The 22,320-nt window shown below is 35.5% G+C and overlaps 1 protein-coding gene across 2 annotated transcripts in view; it reads right to left on the reverse strand.

Moving 5' to 3' along the window:
* LRBA (LPS responsive beige-like anchor protein) overlaps window positions 1-22,320 on the reverse strand; it is a 763,816-nt gene that overhangs the window by 534,462 nt on the left and 207,034 nt on the right. For both annotated transcript variants that reach the window (XM_024245927.3, XM_054553557.2), the window contains exons 31-33: window positions 18,090-18,168; window positions 16,077-16,210; window positions 7,803-7,864 (exon numbers count right to left, since the gene is read on the reverse strand). In XM_024245927.3, the coding sequence (XP_024101695.2) occupies window positions 7,803-7,864; window positions 16,077-16,210; window positions 18,090-18,168 (275 nt within the window). The remainder of the gene's footprint in view (window positions 1-7,802; window positions 7,865-16,076; window positions 16,211-18,089; window positions 18,169-22,320) is intronic.

Raw genomic sequence — 22,320 nt, forward strand, 5'->3', positions numbered from 1 at the left:
TGTTATAAAATTTTGAATCAATAAAGCATAAATATTTGCATATCAGCATAAAGTACAGTTATTGAGCTGATTTTAAATACTTTAAAATTGTTCATGCATCTAAGTTTTTCATGACCAATTTATATAGCTTGAATCTTCACCTAACCTCTCCAACTACCATAGACTTCCTATCCAGTCCTCACAACTCTATAGTTCCTTCTTTTAAGGGCAACTGTTTTTACTGAGCACAAAATGAATTCTGAGCATTTCAGCAAAGAATACCTACTTTCTTGGGCTTTGTACATTATGAGAATAAAGCATTCACAGCAGCTCTAAAGCAAAACGATATGAGTGTATTAGAAGCCTACCTTATTGATTCTCATTCCATCTGCAATCAAAAGGTCATAGGTAGTAACAATAACAAAGCTCAGGGACAATCAATTTATATCCACTAATTTTTTATAAGTACATTCTAAGGATAAGTTACAAACACATCGAGAAGGAATTAAAAATTCCTTTTTGAAATTGAAATTAAAATGTACTAAAACCAACATTTTCCAAACTTATTTAACACTGTATACTTTTTTCATGGAACAATTTCTTTTGAGACTGGGTCTGCTCATGTTGTTGCCCAGGCTGGTCTCAGGCAATTCTATGCTTCAGCCCCAGTAGCGGGGATTACAGCTGCAAACCACCACACTGGGCAGAACATCTACTATTATTATCACAAGGTACTCACTGTGGAATTTGCTGTATTGAAAAAGTCAGATAGTGAGAGTTGATCAAACAAGCACATGGCTACCACAATTTCAACCAAGGAAAATTGTTAATGTCCGTATAAAATTATTATCTTATATTACAATTATTTGTCTCTCTCACTAATTGTCTCTTCTATTGCTTAAGGAATAATAGATGATAGTTTCCTTAAAGGAAGGGGCTTGTCTTAAAAGCATATGATACATGTTTGCTAAATAAATGAATAAATAATACCAGAAGCAGACATAAAGAAAAGGACTTGGGCAAGGCAGATATATTCACACAAAGCTCTGTAGAAAAGACAGCATTTGAACTGAGCCTGATTGACCATAAAACTGAAAATTCTAAATGTACAGAATAATGGCCTCCTCAAACTGCTATACAAAACTTCGTATCATAGGATTTCCTTATAGGTGAAATAAATGCATAATGAAGTTAAGAAGGCTTGGCCGGGCGCGGTGGCTCATGCCTGTAATCCCAGCACTTTGGGAGGCCGAGGCGGGTGGATCACGAGGTCAGGAGATCGAGACCATCCTGGCTAACACGGTGAAACCCCGTCTCTACTAAAAATACAAAAGAATTAGCCGGGCGTGGTGGTGGGCGCCTGTAGTCCCAGCTGCTTGGGAGGCTGAGGCAGGAGAATGGCATGAACCCAGGAGGTGGAGGTTGCAGTGAGCCGAGATCGCGCCACTGAACTCCAGCCTGGGTGACAGAGCAAGGCTCCGTCTCAAAAAAAAAAAAAAAAAAAAGGCTTACTTCTATTTTGATTAAGCAACTCATAGTCAACATTTCTATTTTTTTGGTTGGCAAAAAATAATCCTTTATTTCATTACCTCAATTATTTCTTTGAAATAAATACATCATTTTCTTAATACCGCATAGTAAGTTTTAGTTTAAAAAAAAAAAAAAAAAAAAAAAGGTTGAAGTGTACCCTAAACACAGCACACTATGAATAGCTAACCACTCCACTTACAAGAAATATATTTCTGGCTGGGCGTGGTGGCTCACGCCTGTAATCCCAGCACTTTGGGAGGCCGAGGTGGGCGGATTACGAGGTCAGGAGATCGAGACCATCCTGGCTAACACGGTGAAACCCCGTTTCTACTAAAAATACAAAAAATTAGCCGGGCAAGGTGGCGGGCGCCTGTAGTCCCAGCTACGCGGGAGGCTGAGGCAGGAGAATGGCGTGAACCCCAGGGCGCGGAGCCTGCAGTGAGCCAAGATCGTGCCACTGCACTCCAGCCTAGGCGACAGCAAGACTCTGCCTCAAAAAAAAAAAAAAAGAAAGAAATTTCTATTTATATTAAGTTCAGCAGTAAGTAAAACTAATCCACAGTAATAGAAATCAAATCACTGACAACTTGAGGTGACAGAGGTGGGGACTGATTGAAAAGAGGCACAGGGAAATTTGAGGATTAAAATGGTTGGGTATATGTCAAAATTCACTGAACAGTACACTTAAAATGTGTGGGTATTTACTGTATATAAATTATACCTCAATAAAGTTGCGGGTTTTTATTTATTTATTTATTTTTGAGACAGGGTCTTCCTCTGTCACCCAGACTGGAGTGCACCAGTGCGACCCTAGCTCACTGTAACCTCGAATCTTTGGGCTCAAGCGATCCTCCTGCTTCAGCATCCAGAGTAGCTCGGTCTACAGGTACATGCTACCAAGTTCGGTTAAATGTTTTTCTTTTTGGTACAGATAGGGTCTTGCTACGTTGCCCAGGCTGGTATCGAACTCCTGGCCTCAAGCAATCCTCCCACCTGGGCTAAAGTGTTTTTTTTAAAAAAGGGGTCTAGGCTAGGGGCCGGGCACAGTGGCTCAGGCCTGTAATCCCAGCACTTTGGGAGGCCAAGGCGGGCAAATCACCTGAGGTCAGGAGTTCAAGACCAGCCTAGCCAACATGGTGAAACCCCGTCTCTACTAAAAATACAAAATTAGCCAGGCATGGTGGCGGGCATCTGTAATCCCAGCTACTCAGGTGGCTGAGGCAGGAGAATAGCTTGAACCCAGGAGGCGGAGGTTGCAGTGAGCCAAGACCACGCCATTGCACTCCAGCCTGGGCGACAAGAGCGAAACTCCGTCTCAAACAAAAAAAAAAAAAAAGAAAGAGGTCCAGGCTGACAAACATAAGGAGACCCTATCTCTACAAAAAAATCAAAAAATTAGCCGTGTATGCTGGCATGTGCCTGTAGTCCCAGCTACTTGGGAGGCTGAAGCAGGAGGATCACTTGAGGCTGGGAGGTCAAATGCAGTGGACCATGACTGCACCACCGAACTCCAGCCTGGGCAACAGAGCAAGACCCTGTCTTAAAAAAATGAGGTGAATCTGATTAAGTCACAAGAAAATGAAAAACCAAAGGCCCTGCTCATAAATGAACACAACTACACTATTTGGTAATGATAAAATTAGTTGTCTTAATGAAAATGAAGATTTAATATAAAAACTAATTAATATAGGAAAGTATGGAGGTATTTCCTAATGAAAAAGACCAAAAGGCGAAGTCCAAAATATGGTGACTTATGATCCATGTTACCATTGATCTGTCAATTATACAAGTATATAAACATTTATATGGTTGAACAGTACTATACTGGATGCTGGGGATACAATAGAAAAAAAAACACAGTGCTTGTCTTCAAGAAATTTGCGGTCTACATGGAAGAGAAAGGAAAACAACAGGCAACTTAAATATAGAATGAAATTAAGTATGGGTGAGTGTTCTGCACAATACCTCATTTAGGCATAGAGTTGTAGGGAAGAGAGGAGTAAAGGAAATCTTTCCAGAAGAGATTGTAATTTATCTAGGAGCTAGCTAACTGATTCATTTTTTCCATAAATATTCACTAAGCCATAATGTGCTAGGTACCAGAAATACTTTAATGGACAAAGCAGAAATAGCTGTTACCTTCATAGCATCTAGAAAACAAAGAGGGATACTAACAGTAAACAAGTAAACCAATTAGCATATTTATACTTACAATTTGTGGTAAATTCTATAATGGGTGCTAAGATTAAGACAAAAAGATACCAACTATAGATATGATCCTCGGAGAAACAGATAATCAAGCTGAGCTCTGAATGATAAGCAGCAGCTAACAAAAGTCACCAAGTTAGAAAGAGGGGCAGTTTAGGGAAAGAAAAAGCATGTACCAAGACACAAAAATATAATGGCATATTTGGGTATCTTTAAATAGTTCAGCATGGCTTGAGAATAAGTGGTAAGAAATGAGGTTCAGGCATTAAGAGAGACCTAATGGTAAAGGACACCTTGTGCCATGTATAGAGCTGGTTTGCCCTTTTTGGGGGTGGTGGAAGAGAGGTGTTTTAATAATCTTCTCATACTGAAAATATTCATCTATCAAATCATAACTATAAAAAAGAATATTAATATCATATATTCAGAAAAAATAAACTCAAAATGGAGAAGAAACTTGGGATTAGAGAAAAGAAAGAACAAAAAATAAAGAAACATTTTACTAAAGATTCAGGAAAAAAATTTCAAACATAAAACTGACATAAAATAATCATAAGAACTATCTCATTCTTATTATAAACTATTATAATTTTAAAATTAATAATTCAGGGGTACAGAAAGAAACACAAGTCAAAAATGACCAAATCTTGTATCATTACCTTCATGTAAAGAAAATATTTCCCAAAACAGCAACAATCTACATAGTTTGTTGAAAAATTTTTTAAAGAATAATGAGACAAATAGTATTTTAAATTAACTTTTGCTGCTAATTAATTACTCAGACAGGATGCCAGTCCAGACTACATGGTGCTTCTAGTTTTTCTATATACTGTATGCATTTCTGATAAATGGGAAAAGAATAGATGACCTGGCAGAAGGCTCAGACAATAATATGTGATTTACAGGGCAAGAATGCAGCTACCACAAGATTTATCTGACAGCCCTCTCCGATAGTGGACTGTTGAGTATCCGATGGAATGATTTCTAGTCTACAAAGTCTACTACTGAGTAGCCATACACATTATTTATTTATTAGATGTTTTGGGTTGAAACCATTTTTAAATGATGCACTTCACAATGCACAGTCATAAATTTAGCTTTAAACCCAAGAAGGGAGGTAGTGTTATTGGAATGTATGTCAGACTGAATTAGGACAAGCAACGCAACGCTTTTATAAAGTGGCCTTGAATGCAACGTCAAGTCTTTCAAAAATGATATTAATGTCAAATGAACAAGATACAAACACTTTATATAATGCTGGAGTAATATCACTTGAAACATTTATTTAACATTTTCTTTAAATTCATATATATTTAAAACAGGTTTATACACATATACAACAAATTTGGCACACAAATAAGTTGCATGCTTGTGAAAAACCACCTGAAACACAGTTGAGAACTTGTTCAATTTTTGTGTATTTGCAACAGAGAACATATGGTTTCCTGAAGAATGTAAGCAGTCTTATTTTAAGAAATAAGGAGGATTTAAATTGATCTTTGGAACTTCAGTCATTCTTGAATTATTCTACATGGGATTCAACAGACGAATAAATCTATTTTTACAAACCTCATATATTAATTATACTCAAAAATATAATGCTGAGTATTATGAGAGGTTTCCAACTCTAATTAATAACATTTTGCCTAAACAATATTAACATTTAAATAGACTAAAATATGAAATGGTGCCTAATCAACTATTGGTGAATGAGTGGACATTGAAAACGACAATCTTAGTCGAAACAAATATATAGTGATCTGTTTGGTTTTATTGTCAGCTAACCAAATGTGATCCTTTCTTCATTTCTTAAATTTAGGCTCTAAATTCTCTTTTACAATAAAATGCAGGTAAACACCTTATTAAAAATAACACAAAAAGAATATAAGTTTTGAATGGATTCAAGAAAAATAATCAGAGCATGGCTGACTGTCATGAAATTAACACCAACTAATTTGTAAAGTTCTAAATTAAATTTGCAGATGTTAAGTTCATAAGCATATCCCATTATTTATGTGATTAAAAAGTAGTTTTTGACCTGATCTTTCGATCTTTGGCACTCAGTCTTCTCCATCTCCTCTTAAAAAATTAATTAAAATTTTAGCAAGATGGTAGCTTTTGCTTCCCACCCTATCTCAGACCAAAAAAAAATATCAATCAAACTCAAGCCATCCCCACCCAGGATCTGTAAAATGTCGACTTGAAATTCAATTTCATATCTCTTAAGCTTTCATGTAGAAAAAGACAGTTCACTTCTTAACAAAATAAATCACTTTTGTGATTGCCAAGTTGACCTCTTTGAATTAGGAAAATTCAAAGTGAAAAATGTAATTATCACCCCGGAACAATCTGTATACATCTGGAGCCAATTCTAGCTTCATTTTTCACATCATTTTTCACACTGTGCTACATCTTGTAGAGATGCCATGGAACTTTTGAAGAACTCACAAAAAATGTTAAGGACTTCAAATACCCAACAATGTATTTTATTCAAACAAAAACCTTGACAATTTCTGACTTTTGAAACTTACTCTACTACATGATCTTCATATCCCATTTGATTGCATTAGTATTAAACAGTACTGTGACATACATGATAAATAGGTGTATTAAAACATGTCATTCTTTATCTTTGCAGCTCCTAACATTAAAATATGCAATATACTATATTGGAAATAGCTTCCATGTACCAAAAATACATTCAATTCTTCTAAACTAGAAAGTAAAACTTCATTGTGAAAATTCACCTATGAAACAATTATATCAACATGAACAATAAATTTATATTCTTGTAAGGAAACATCCAAAACCATAAGTGAGTGCTCTTTTAAAGTGAGGGCAATTTCATGTAGATATAAGAATGCTATATGGCAATTTCTATCCAAGAAAGAAACAATTATTTCTAATCAAATGGCTTAATGAGAAATTTTATCTAGTCAGCTTTTGAAGAAATGGAGTTTTCTAAATGAGATGATTAAATTATAGAAACATGATTCTCACTAAATCTAAGAATCATAAACCTACTAAGTGACTACTTCTCACAAGTTCATTACAAAAATCCATTAGGTGTAATCTCTAGAAGTAATTGTTCTTATTGCACCTTATTGACAATGCATAGTATTGATTTTTCACACCTTCTATGATTCTTTAATTTATATTCATGAAATGTCCATCAGCACAGTCTAAATAAATTTGGCATATAGGCACTAAAACAAATAAATCGATGCAAAGAAACATTAATTTTGCATTATCCTTATTCGTTAGGCAAGTAAACCATGAGAGTTGTAAATGAAGGTCAAAGGTTTTGAAATGGGTCAAAACCCTTGACCTCTAGACCAATACCTTTCCTATTAAAAAAGGCTATTTTAAAGTTTTAAGTGGGGGAATTTACTACCAGCAAGATATCACTTTAAAAGACTACAAAGAAAACTCTCAATAAAAACATTCATCTGTTTAATTGCAAAACAGAAAAGAAAACCTCACAGGATACATGATTTTTATATAAGTTTTTTAAAAAAAATCATTAAAGTTTACCACATGAGGTACAAGGTTTTGGAACACCTAAAGTAATTTTGCTCTTAGGAATTTATTTTCTACATCTTATTATGATAGCTGCCACATTTTTGTTAATGTTTTCCCAAATCTACTGTGCATGTCAAAAATAATTACCAATGACAAGGATTCAAAATCATTTATCGCTCATTTTATAACCTCTGCACAAAAGGGAAGTAAATCCATAATTCCCAGTGGAGTCAGCGTGGCACTCCACAAGATATAGAAATAAATCTGTTTTTATAACCTTAATATATACAGCAAAGAAATTATCAAGATCATTTGATCTGGACATTTTTAAAGTGACTCTAAAAACTTTTGTGTCTCACTTCCTCTCATGCTTGCTTCAAAATTATCTGCAAGTATCAAAAATAAGAAGTAATCCTTTTGCGATACAAATAAAATTATTTTAAAACAGCAAACTCACAATTTTATTATACCAAAAATTTCAGTAATGCAAATATAAAATCCCCCATGAAAACAAATTCATGTGATAATCTACTTTTAATTCAACATTTATTCTTGCCACTCACCTGAGAACACAGTAGCATAACCAATTCCACAACTGAACTACTAGACTTCATGCAAACCAGACCTATTTTAAAGAGAATTTTAAAAAAGAAGTTATAAAGAAAACAAATGAGGATATATTACAATTTCATCCAAACTGTTTCTTCAAATTATTTTTTCAAACTATTAATAGTGCACATTTAATCACATGATTAAATAAGGTACACTATAGTTAGTTTAAAGCTGGTTTCAAAACTACCACCATTTTTTGTAAAGTATTTCATTTCAGCTTTCAAAATACTAAAACATTTATTACAACTTCATATATAATGACATTTCACAATACTCATAGAAATGTGCACAACATATGCCATATTGATCAATATTATCTACATTTTGTTTTGGAGAGAGTTGATCGTTACACATGCAGAGAAGGGAAATGGCTCCCTGACCTTTGCTTTCTCCACCACACTCTCTCCCTTCAACCCTCTAGCTATCAATCAAGTTTCCATTTTGTTTCATGGCAGCAGACATCCCAAACACTCTTATTAGTACCTTGACCTCTGACCTCACACTAAACCTTAACAGAAATGCAAGCTGTTGTCTGTTATATATTCTTGATTTCTTATAAATTAATTCATTTACTTTTATGTTTCATTTTGGTTCACCAAAAATATCTTTAGAATGGATATTTTATATAATTAATACCTATTTAAAGAAGTCTTTGGTTTTAATTACGAATAAAATATAAAGTAGTTCATTCAAAGAACATTTTATAATTAGTATCTTTAAAAAGCAATGCCAATAATTAAAGGGACTAAATTATTAAATTGCATTACTAATAATCAAAAAAATTACAGTTTTTTTATTCTACATTTTTCTAAGCAAACACAGGCTTAGGTTCCAGGGTATAACATCTAAAATAATTCCTGATGGCTCTTAAACATCCTATTACCTTCTTTTTTCTCCCGAAGAAAACTCTTCCAGGTACCCTATCCATTCCCTTTATCTTTTTATTCTTTAGTTCTTTCTCCTTCCCTGTTTAAATACTAATGCTTCCAACCTAATGATAGCGCATGTTGGCATTTTTTAGCTTTATAAATAGCATTCAAGTTAAAAGAACTGTTCACCCCCTTCATTTTTTAAAAAATGTTAGAACCATTTTTCTCAATGTCTGAAAAAATATGTAACATAGAAATGATGGTAACAGTGTCAGCACTGGCAAGAAAATTAGCTATAGAATGTCTCTATATTGTATTAGGAAGCAAATTATTAACTACAGTGTGATTTCTGTAGGGCTAAGATGAACATGGCTCTTCAGGCTAATGCTGTCAAGGCCAAAAGAAAAGGCAAGCAATACTCCATCTCTTACTGCAGGTGTAGCCCTCTGCTGGTCTGAAACCTCGCCATTTTTCCTTAAATTTAACCCAGATAATAAAAGAAGTTCAGTTTTGCTCCAACTTCAAAACCCATTATTTCCAGAAAGTAAATTCAGATCTTCCTATTATTAGGTCATCAATCCTTATTGCTTTATTCGAGAGAAACTAGAATTCCTGTCATTGGGCCCTGATGGGCCCTTTTATTATATATCTATTCAGATAATGAAAAATAGTAATTTTAAAAAAGACTTTGAGCTATCCAAAATTAGGGAGATTTATAGGTGCTCCTTTGTCCCTCTTACCACACTTATCATATTTCATACATATACATATATATATATATTTTTTTTTTTTTTTTGAGACGTTGTCTCACTCTGTCACCCAGGCTGGAGTGCAATGGCATGATCTCAGCTCACCACAACCTCCACCTCCCAGGTTCAAGCAATTCTCCTGCCTCAGCTGGAATTACAGGCGCTCACCATCACACTCAGTTAATTTCTGTAGTTTTAGCAGAGACGGAGTTTCACCATGTTGGCCAGGCTGGTCTTGAACTCCTGACCTCAGGTGATTCGCCCGCCTTGGCCTCCCAAAGTGCTGGGATTACAAGCGTGAGTCACCATGCCTGGCCCATATACCTATATATTCTTAAGAAAAATTTTACACATACACATTTCTATTTATTTATTTCAGTCTTATTTTCCAATAATAAAGGCTAACAAACCAGAAGAAGGTTCATAGCTACTTTCTAGTTGGATATGAATATTCAGGAAAAAATATATTCACTGACAAAGCTAGTAAAAGATCAAATAACATTTCATAGTTCAGTTTGAACAATTAATGTGGAGGACAGTGATGGTAGATGTATTGCAGGGGCAGGGTGGAAAGTATGTTCAATTCGAATGACTAAGGGCTTCAGAAAACAAGAGAGACCTGATAACAGACCTTAAGTTCCCTGTCTAAAGGACACTGGTACTGTAAACATTGGGAGCAAAGAAATAGAGGATAGCCCCAATAAGGAACTTAACATCAAAATGTAGAACTTACATCCTTCTATTTTTGACCTAAAATTTTTGCCAATGGATGACACTCATCACATGTGCAAAAAAACAAATAATAAACCTGTAGATCTCTCTTCAGATTTAGTCATATTCTAAGAACTATCCAAAGGAAGGCCCTAAAACCTTAAAGTCAAGTTGTAAGTTACTGCCAGAACTATCATTTTCATTTTATACACCCACAAACACACACACCCTATTACTGTCTCAATCAAAAGAAATGAAGTACAGCAAGCTTACAGATTTGAACCAGCTCACAATCTGACCTCTCTAAAACTCTCAGTAGAATAGTAGAATAATAGGGTTTGGTTTGATTATTTTTTGGTTGGCTTTTCAAAGATAGAAAATGTTAGTCTTTTCAAAAGGACAAACTCGGGATACCAAGCCAAGAGTTTTAGTTTTATACCTCCACTAATCTGGAATTTTATGATCAAAGACCACTGTAATTTCTTCAGTGGAGACTCACCCAGATACATCACTTCAGTGAAAGGATTAAATGACTTACCAGACAGTAAGCCAGTGCCATCTAAACCCATCGATCTACCTAAATCCTCAAGTATACCATGAAAAAATAGTCATGACTATTTACTATCTGGAATACAAGAACCCTTTTGTTTTTTATATTTAAGTCACCTTAAATAATTTATTTTTTAAAATAGGATGGCAATAAACATTATGAGAAACTTTAATAAGAATTTAAGGATAATAAACTCAAGAAGTTTTACTCCATATTTTCCTGGTTTTGAAGGTATATACATATACTCCAAATGAGCATTATCTTTTAGATAAAACTAAATGCTCATGATGAATCTGAAACACATCCATCTTGAAAATACTAAGTCGAAATTTCAAATACATGTTTAATAGGCTCCAGCTTATCATAAATTCTGGTTTTCCTTCCTGAATTTATATCATCAAATCCAACATTTTGGAAAAATTGGATGACTAAAAATCTTGTTAAAGAGAGGACAGACATCTTCTTTGCTTGAGACTTGCAAAATATTTTCTTGTACAGATTTGCAAACATTTAGAACAATCAATCCACTGAATTTTTTATTTCCGTATAAACTTTTCCTTCTAGTCATCATTGTATGCACAACTGCCTTTAGCATTTATCTACTTAGAAACTGTATCAAGTAAACTATGGTACATAATCATCCCACAAGACAGAAGAACACTGTCACACGTCTTTTTAGAAAAATGGGATGGCCCAGGTTCTTGTCTCAAGTTATCACACAAATTAAGCACAGTGAAGTCCTTCCTGCTAAATAACATGCTCATATACTGTACAGAGATACTGTGACCCTTTGGAGGGTCACAAACCATTGTAATAGCTAAGATATTTTTTGCCTACCCCAAAAAATTTTTTGCCCCATTGAGACTGCAAGTTTATACTTTCTTAAAACACAATGCAGGCAGAGTGCAGTGGCTCATGTCTGTAATCCCAACATCTTGGGAGGCCGAGGCGGGTGGATCACTTGAAGCCAGAAGTTCAAGAACAGCCTGGGCAATGCAGCAAAACCCATCTCTATAAATAAATAAATAAAATTTTAAAAAAAAATTAGACGAGCATGGTGACATGCGCCTGTAGTCCCAACTACTTGAGAGGCTAAGGTGGGAGGATCACCTGAGCCCAGGAAGACAAGGCTGCAATGAGCCATGATCACACCATTGCACTCCAGTCTGGGTGTAGGAGTGAGACTCTGTCTCAAAAAAAAAAAACAAAAAAACCACAATGCAAAACTTTGGGTAAAGCAATACAACGACAGAGGCTAATAAACAAGACTAATTATTTCTTTTCCTATTGCACCATCACTCCAGGTGCAATTCTAGCATTCGTGGGTTGTTTTTTTTTTAATTTTAGTCCACAGCATAGTAAAGAATAGCTGATGTGTAATAGTGAAATAGCAAAATGTTTCAAGATACAGAAAAAATAAGATCACTAAGACTATAATTAATCATATTTATAAAAAGGATCCAGTGAACTCACATATAATAATTGTAAGACACAATTTAAAATTTTCAAGCTTGTGTTCTCTTTGTTCTTTGGAAAATCTCTTTAGAAAAATTAATCCTTACAAAGGGTTATAACTACTTGAAAAAAAGGGTTAATTAACATCATTACAATTGAGACAATCAGGCTATAGGTGATTCCAGGCATGATGTAATATGAAATATTACATCTAATTTAACTTTTAGCCTTAACTTCAAGTTTTCAAAATATACAGGGCATATGGCCAGACACGGTGGCTCAGGCCTGTAATCCCAGCACTTTGGGAGGCAAGGCCAGAGGATTGCTTGGGCTTAGGAGTTTGAGACCACCCTGGGCAATGTGGCGAAACCCCATCTCTACAAAATATACAAAATTTAGCCAGCTTGGTGGCACATGCCTATAGTTGCAGCTACTAGGGAGACTGAGGCACAAGAATTGCTTGAACTCGAGAGGCAGAGGTTGCAGTGAGCCAAGATCGCACCACTGCACTCCAGCCTGGGTGGCACGGTGAGACTCTGTCTCAAAAAAAAAACACAAAAAACAAACAAACAAAAAACAGAAACAAAATATATACACACACACACACACATATATATACATACACACATATACATATATACACATACATATATATATGTCTATATACACATATATATTTCTTAAAGATAAATATGAGCTGGGTATTAGATGACATTAAGAAACGATTGTTTACTATTATGAGGTGTAATAACAGCATTGTGATTATGTAAGAAAATGTCTTTTTTTATATGCTATTAAGTATTCAAGGGTTGAATGACATGACATCTAAGATAGTTTTAAATATTGAAGCAAAATAAAGGGAAGTAGAGATATCAAATAATTATGGAAAAATGAATATGGTTTGGATAGCTGGTAATAAGTTCATAGATACTGTACTTCCTACTTTTGTGAAAATTTGAAATTTTCATTAAAATATTTTTAATACTAAAAAACTCACAAGCATATTTTTTAAAAATTAAGAAGCTTTGTAATGTTTGGTCACACAGCTAGTCACTGGCAAGGACAGAATGAAAACCAAAGTCTCCTGCCTTTTATATTAATGCTTTTTGTACAGTATTATGCTGCTTATACCGTACTATGGCACAATCACCTCTTTTTAAATCCTTTCTGTTTTACAGTACATGAAACCACAATCCAAAACATTCCTCACAACATAAAATACATAAGTTACATAAGAACTCTTAGATTTGTTTGCTATTTTTATGAACATCATCAATGAATAGGCACTGCTCAAGTTTATATATGAGCAATAGCACACCGTCTTCCTTCTTACAATTTTACCAAAATTTATTGGTAAAAAATCATTCTAAATTAAATTTTGTTCAGGGATACATAAGTGTCCATTGCTAATGCTTCTGGGTATTTAATATGATCCTATCTTGTTATCTGTTATAAAATTCAAAGACCAATAAGCAACAATGTCTTGCAATACTGAGAGGCTGTATTTAATACATACATCTTACTCACTGTAATAAAATTAAACATAGTTCATAAGTTGTTACACCACTTTAAAAAAAAAGTTTCATATCTGAAACATAAATTAGGGAAAAGCCCTGAAATATAGACTCTTCAATTTTTAAAATTCAATTTTTTTCATATTATATTACTTCATAAGTAAAAGTCATTCATTACTTCATCAAATAGTTCATAGCTAAATAAATTATATCCTTCAATAGATCTAAGGAAATTGCTACTCCAAACTTAAGTACTTCTAAAATCTGAACTTTCTTTTTCAAATAAATTCATTGTTACTTTTTGACTGCATGAAAATAATATCGCTCATCACCAACTCCATTTACATCTATAGAAGAGATGAAATTCCTAACTAAAGCTTCATACGTACCTACTGATATTGTAAGGGTCAAACGAAGTGCTCATATTGCACAGTTAATACTCAAATATAGATATTTTAAACTATTAGCCTACCTATAACCTTGCATTTCCATTATATCCTTATTGCTACAAGAGAGATGCTTTTTCACAAGTTTTTAAAAAATTCCTTAGGCCATCTCCTAGCTACTGTTAGCCAACAAAAGATTACAATAACTAAAGCTGCCAATTGATACTTAAAGACACTGGAATACAGATGGGAGTGTCATTCCCATGATTTTTCAGTTTGAGGAGAATACAAGTATATTATCCTAAACCATCAATCACGGGCCCAAAAAAAGCCAGATTTAGCAACCACCTAATCCAAGCACTTTTGGATGCAAAAATTAATTCTATATCATCATTTATAAAAAGCCCTGTAGCTTCACCTTAAAAAATCCAAGTTATGAGGTCAGGTGCAGTGGCTCACACCTATAATCCCAGCAACTCAGAAGGCCAAGGTAGGGTTCAATCTTGCCAGTACACTGCACTCCAGCCTACACAACAAAGCAAGGCTCTGTCTCTTCAAAAACAAAATAAAATAAAAAATAAATCCTAGGTACGAAGATGAAGATTGGTATTTTGAAGTAAGTCTGATAAACTCTTAAACTCATTATTTAAGAAATTATCCTCTATTGAACTGCCATCTGCTTTCTGAGGAAATTTACGGTAAATCTACTTCCACTTGGTTAAGTCACTCTCTCTAATATTCGAAGGCACTCACTACATGGCAATGCTCCATGCGCAAAAAGAAAAAAAAAAGGAAGGAAGGAAGGAAGGGAGGAAGGGAGAAGGAAAGGAAAGGAAGGGAGAAGGAAAGGGAAAGAAGGGAGAAGGAAAGGGAAGGAAGGGAGAAGGAAAGGGAAGGAGAAGGAAAGAAAAGGAAAGGAGAAGGAAAGGAAAGGAAAGGAGAAGGAAAGGAAAAGAAAGGAAAGGAAAGTAGAAGGAAAGGAAAGGAAAGGAAGGGAGAAGGAAAGGGAAAGAAGGGAGAAGGAAAGGGAAGGGAGAAGGAAAGAAAAGGAAAGGAGAAGGAAAGGAAAGGAAAGGAGAAGGAAAGGAAAGGAGAAGGAAAGGAAAAGAAAGGAGAAGGAAAGGAAGGGAGAAGGAAAGGAAGGGAGAAGGAAAGGAAAGGAAAGGAAGGGAGAAGGAAAAGAAAGGAAGGGAGGAGGAGGAGGAGGAGGAGGAGGAGAGGAAGGGAGAAGGAGAGGAGGGGAGGAGGAGGAGGGGAGGAGGAGGAGGGGAGGAGGAGGAGGGGAGGAGGAGGAGGGGAGGAGGAGGAGGAGGAGGAGGAGGAGGAGGAGGAGGAGGAGGAGGAGGAGGAGGAGGAGGGGGAGGAGGAGGGGGAGGAGGAGGAGGAGGAGGAGGAGGAGGAGGAGGAGGAGGAGGAGGAGGGAAGGGAAGGACCCATTCATTATTCCTCATCCAATCCATAAATAGCATGGTTTCCAATCCCCTCAGCAACCTACCTCAGCATGCTCTCTAGTTTGACAATCTCAAAGTACACTACCTAGAAGAGACCCAGGAATCTATGAATGATGTAAGCAGTATAGAGTAAAATGCTGTTATCTCTATTTGTAAAACAGAATTCTACTAATAACGATGCATTCCTTATCTGTATGGCAATACCTTGTTGTTCATATGGATCTAAGTTCAAGTAAAATCCTGTGACACTAGTCTCTCCAATTCTTTGCTCTCAAAGTTAATTTTAATGTATCAAAAAAAAAAGTCTTAGTTCTTTGGTTCAACACATAATTCTATGCTTCATCCAAATCACTGATAAAAATCTTGAAGATTACAACATAATAGACATGTGACACATTCTTCAAAAGATAGACTATGAGAAACCTAGTGAAAGGCTGACAACACTTAAACAATGAAACTCCATGTTATTTCATTATCCATGTTAAGTTTTTAATCCTGAAATATAAATACATACAAATAAAATAAAGAAAAACCACTTACTTGTTCCTTCTATAAGCAGTTCTTGTCCATGGCTACCCAAAAGTGTCCGAGAAAGAAAAGGTGCAAAATCCACAAAAATCTCACGAAGGAGAGGAGCTGCCTTTTCCAAAGCGTGTTCAAGCCTCTCTGTAATACTAATGAAAAGACATTAAGTTACTTGAACTATTCAACAGATTGTATCAATTTTCTAGTTTTGAAAATAAAGATGTATTTCCATATATATATATAATTATTTTAAAAAATTAAAAATCACCTAAAGAGACATTACTGCTATGCATAGCAGTCCTTCTGCCAAAAATATTCGTTTTTATCCTGATCTATCTTGCCCCTACAATCTCCAACAAACAACCTGGTTAACAACCACTCCAAGCATCAGTACTTACTAGAAGTCTCACCTGGCCAGTTAAGAGCAGTTTGTTTTTAGGCCCATTATAATCTAAATAAACTCTCATCAAGTCTTCAACAAATTTTTCTATTTACCACTAAACCACTGAGTTCAAGAACTCAAGCACACTGAGTTCAAGAACCATGACTTCATTTTAAAATTCACAGTTATAGCATATAGTACAGATTCAACAGATGTTGAGTGCTTATAAATTATAAAAAGCAGTTCTTTTTTATTGAAGTCAATAATTCCTTTCTAATGCAATGTGAATGATTTTTCTCCTGAAAATAATATACTTTATAGGCACATTATAACAAAACTATCATTTGGTTGATAGTTATATTTATTAATAAACTGAGATAGTTGTAAATGTGCCTACAAATATATAAAAATATATTAATATATATTTGTGATTATATATACATGTATTCATATATACACACACAGATACAGTTAATGAGGGTTTTTTTTTTAAGGTCCCCAGCATTTCAGAAAATTCACAGATATCCACAGCTTTAGTTTCTAACTTACAAATTTAACATATACATAAAGCGCCACTAGTTATCTACTATTCACACTAGGAGTACTTCCTATTCGTACTACCAAGAAAGCAGTTGCTACTGAAACCATCAACACAAACATATATAAATTTTTGCTGTGAGTAACCATCTCCTCACAGGCACTGCTCTAAATACTATTTTCTTCTACACAACTCATAGAACTTGTTATCCCTGAATAGTATCACAAATACTAGCTATACTCGAAGCACTCAAGTACCTACATTTGTAGTGTCTAATGGACTTCCCATTGTGGTAAAGAAAATCAAGGACCCTCTAGCCACTAAGTCTCCAGTGGTGGAAAATACACTCAAAGCATTCGAAAGTAAACTCTGAAATCCAATTAAACAAGGTAAGTGACAATAAAAATCTATCTACAATTCAGTATCATTGTGGCTTTGGCTGACTGGCTATCACTTATATCAGCATTTTTTTTTTTTTTTTGAGATGGAGTCTCACTCTGTCTCCCAGGTTGGAGTGCAGTGGTGAGATCTCGGCTCACTGCAACCTCTGCCTCCCGGGTTCAAGTGATTCTCCTGCCTCAGCATCCCGAGTAGCTGGGACTACAGGTGTGCACCACCACACCTAGCTAATTTTTTAAAATATTTTTAGTAGAGATGGGTTTTCACCATGTTGGCCAGGCTGGTCTTGAACTCCTGACTTCAAGTAATCCGCCTGCCTCAGCCTCTCAAAGTGTTGGGATTACAGGCGTGAGCCACCACGCCTGGCCTATATCAGCATTTGATAGAGGAGAAACAACAAATTCCACACTTTCAATTTGCAATCATTTGAAACATAAGTCATAAGCTTATGTAAATATTTGTTATGCATGCAGCAATTATTTTTTACCACAAATAGTCACTTCTCATGAAGTGACTTGTACATCATGAAATGACTTGTACAACTTAAAATCTTTCAAAAGAAAATGAACTTCTAAAATGTTCCCAAGGCTCTAAATGTCATATATGTTGAAAGAAAGAAATGAAATGAAATGAAGTAAAATAAACCTAGATAGCTTAAAAAGTCATCAAAAGGTATAAATCACAATATTCAAGTTAGTAGCTTAAATACCTCATATTTGAAACCGGATCTTGTGAAACTGAATCAACTGTTGGAACTGAGGGCAATTTTGCATTAGATGATCTACTGCCTATAAAAGAAAAATAACCATCTATAGGAATTATCTGCTTTTAGATATGAAGATTTAAATAAAAAGAATGTCATTATACCAGTCAATAAAGGCATTATAACGTATTTTTATGTCCATTACTATTTGGATAACATTAAAATCTAACAATTAACAACTAAATCCTTTCATATATAAACCTCAGCTACAAGCTCAATTATCATGCCAGAGCAATCTTTCTATCCATGAGCTGAAGAAGCAAGAGAAAAGTAAATTCTGACTCCCTAAATAAGGTTCACAATTCCTTCTACTCAACACCAAGTGTCAACACAAAGTTATAAGTAAAAGCATTTTCTTAATATAGGAAAAACACAGAAACAGCTACATTCCAAATTTAGCTTTAAACCTCCATTACCATGAAAATTATCCTTATTCAGTTATCAAATCACTACTAAAGGACTAAATTGCAGCAATAAATGTAATCAGGGTTAGAAGCCTAGACCTCTGAGAATCTGTAATCTTGTATCACAACTATTATCAGCTATTTTCCCATTATGCCCCAAATACAAAAACACTGTGCTTTAAAGAGAATAAGGGCCCTCTTTCCCAAAGATTGTTGAATCTTTCAGTCCAAAAGTGATTAGAAACACATCAAGGAAAGCATCTGCATCAGGCTGGAGGTTGTGTTGGCCCAGAGAAAGTTATTGGAGCCAGTGTGAGGAGGAAATTCAAGGAAAAGAGAAAACTGAGAATTGTAGAATTCATATCTATATGAATTCATGGTTCCAATAAAGGATGGAAATAATATGTGAATGACAGTATATATTTTTATAGACTTTTATATACAAACATACACACACACAAACACACACACCGCCTCTAGCTCTGTCCACTAAGAGGACACAGAAGCAGCAGCATCTTAACACTTGGTGTCCAGATCTTGGTTTCTAAATACTAAACTCCACTAAAAGAAAGAAATGGCTGATTCGAGATCTGTGGAAGAAAAGCACAAAATGAGTTTGAAACATCTAGTTATGCTTTGTAGAAGGCAAGGAATGATAGGATATATACAAGGAATAATAGGTTATGTCACAAGGACAACGAAGCCAGCTTGAAGGGGCTCCCACTGATCAACTACCATTGTACTCCATCCTGGGTAAGAAAATGAAACTCCGTCTCAAAAAAAAAAAAAAAGAATTGCCATTTTTGGCCAGGTGCAGTGGCTCACGCCAGTAATCCCAACACTTTGGAAGGCCAAGACAGGAGGACTGCTTGAGCTCAGGAGTTCAAGATTAGCCTGTGAAACATCGCAAGGCCCTGTCTCTACTGAAAATACAACAAAGTGGCCAGGCATGGTTGTGTGTGCCTGTGGTCCCAGCTAGGTCCCAGCTCAAGGATCACTTGAGCCTAGAGGGCAGAGGTTGCAATGTGCCAAGACTGCACTACTGCATTCCAGCCTGGGTGACAAAGCAAGACCCTGTCTTGAAATACAATACAATAAATACAATACAATACAATACACAATACAATACAATACAATACAATACTTCCCTCTGCTTCACACCACTCCCAGAACTTCCTCTGCTTCACACCACTCCCAGAACTTCCTCAAGCTCACTTCAATTGTATCTAGGCATTCTGATTCAATGTGCTCTTTTTGGTAAGGCAAATAAAGTTAATTCTGGATATAGATAAGCATAGCCAGGACCTAATCAGAGGTTTTGTGGATACAACTGAATAAAAAACAGCAAGGATCTGAGGCAATTTTGAGCTTTCCTGAAACATGTTGGTTTTTAGGCCAATGCTTGATCAATAACCCTCAGTTCTGATTACCAGCTCTCAGTCAAATCTAAGGATCCAAAAATCTAGACAATTTGACCCCCCAACAAGCTTGGTTTCTTTTGGAAAGCGGGCAATGCAGCAATCTTCCGCAATTAACCTCTGGATAATTACTGAGCCCACCTCTTAGAGTGAGCACATACCTAGTACAAAATGAACTTAACTGTAGTTAATCTTTCTTTTCCACAACATATTTCCTTTCCCATTCCCTTGATAATCAAAGTTGACTTTCCTTTATACTGGAAGTTTTGTATTGCTTACAGTCCTGCCTTCCTCACCATCCTGCTCAACTGAGATCTAACTGTACCTAAAAACTCTAACCAAGTGACTGGTGGTCAGGACGCGTAGGATTCGTTTAAAAATGAAGCTAAAGCACACACTTCATCATGCTGACAATTATTTTTTATTTTTCTTTTTTTGAGAGAGGGTCTTGCTCTCTCACCCAGGCTGGAGTGCAGTGGTGTGATCAGAGCTCACTGTAGCCTTGAACTCCTGGACTCAAGCCGTCTTCCTGCCTCAGCCTCCCAAGTAGCTGGGAATCTAGGTGCATGCCACCACACCTGGCTATTTTCTATTTTTTTTGTAGAGACAGGGTCTCATTATGTTGCCCAGGCTGGTCTCGAACTCTTGGTCTCAAGCAATCCTTTGGCCTTGGCCTCCCAAAGTGCCAGGGTTATAGGTGTGAGCCACCATGCCCAGCCCATTGTGACAATTTTTAAAAGCATAAATATCAACTCACATTTCATCATAAAAATATTGCTATTTTTGTATTTTTCACAATAAAATTTCAAATTAGAGGGCAAGACCAGGGAAGTTCAAAAACATTTTTTCACCCTTTGGTATCTGGCACTTCTAAGAGTCAGGTCCAATCCTAAAATCATATACAACACTCAGTAAAGTACTTCACAGACCCAATGGCTTTATTACACTCAGTAAATGACACCTGCAATTTTCTAAGTTCTTGACAACAATATGATCATTGAATCACAGTGGGTCATTGACTGTTACCAGTGATTAATTAAATATTTCTGTTTTCTTAATTGGGGATAGTTTTTGAAGACCATTTTTATTGCAATGTATCAGACATTTTCTCTATTAGGATTATTGATGGATTTTCTTGAGCTTTTCTGAAGCTAATAACACATAAAGTCCCATTTACTTAAAAGTAGAAATGGAAAAAATAAATCCCTCCCCAAAAAACGTATGCAAGAGGCTTTAGGAAAAAAAAAAAAAAGAGTGTGTATGAGGCTTTAGGCAAAATTAGCCTTTACTGTGTTAACTGGTTTATTGGGTTTTTTGTTTTTTGTTTTAAGAGACGAGGTCTTGCTCTATTGCCCAGGCTGGAGTGTACTGGTGTGATCATAGCTCACCGCAGCCCTGAGTTCCTGGACTCAAGTGATCCTCCTGCCTCAGCCTTCTGAGTAGGTGAGATTATAGACATGTACCACCACATTCAGCTAATTTTTTAATTTCTTGTAGAGATAAGGTCTCACTTTGTCCAGGCTAGTCTTGAACTCCTGGCTTCAGGTGATTCTTCCACCCCAGCCTCTCAAAGTGCTGGGACTACAGGTGTAAATCACCACACCCTGCCCACTGTGCTAAATGATACTAATTTTAATGAGAAATGTGTATTAGAAATGTGAAAAGGAAAAGCAACATTGTTACTTCTAAATAAAGCAGTAACAAAAATTATTTCCTCACAGTACCCTAGAAGTAATGCCAATTTTCAATTCTAAAAGAGAATGTAGCAGAAAGAGATTTTTTACAAAGTGTCTTAAGTCATAAGAAGACACTTTACCAACAAGGATAATAAATTAACCAGCAATAGTTATAAGAAAAAAATCACATGAAAGAATAAACTAAATACATCAGTAATTTCACACTAGGTTGTCCTCCATTCCTGCTGTGGAAAAAATGTAATATCCAAACACATTCTGTATTTTTTCAACTCAGATAAAAATATAAACTTTCAATCAATTTGTTTTAAATTATCATTAAATATTTCCAGCAAATGATCACAAATACATGAATGCAGAAGCTACCTCCAACATGTGGAATGATACTCACTTATCTTTTCCTTATCCTGGCACTGATAAACTGGCTCCTTCAAACTGACAGTTTTCCAGACATTCAAAAGAACAAAAAGGAACATGCAAATATATCATCTGTCTAGCATCTATCTGGGGAGTAGGGAATTGTTTATTTAAGGTCCCTGTGGGTCTAAATAACTAATGTCCCTTGCAATAAAGAATCATTAAAACAAATGCCAATTTTTAACCCCTAAACACGTTAGCACTGCATTTCTCTCTCTCTTTTCTGAACCAGTTAATTCAGCCA

This window comes from Pongo abelii, chromosome 3, assembly GCF_028885655.2.
Source record: "Pongo abelii isolate AG06213 chromosome 3, NHGRI_mPonAbe1-v2.0_pri, whole genome shotgun sequence".
NCBI classification, from domain to species: Eukaryota; Metazoa; Chordata; class Mammalia; order Primates; family Hominidae; genus Pongo; species Pongo abelii.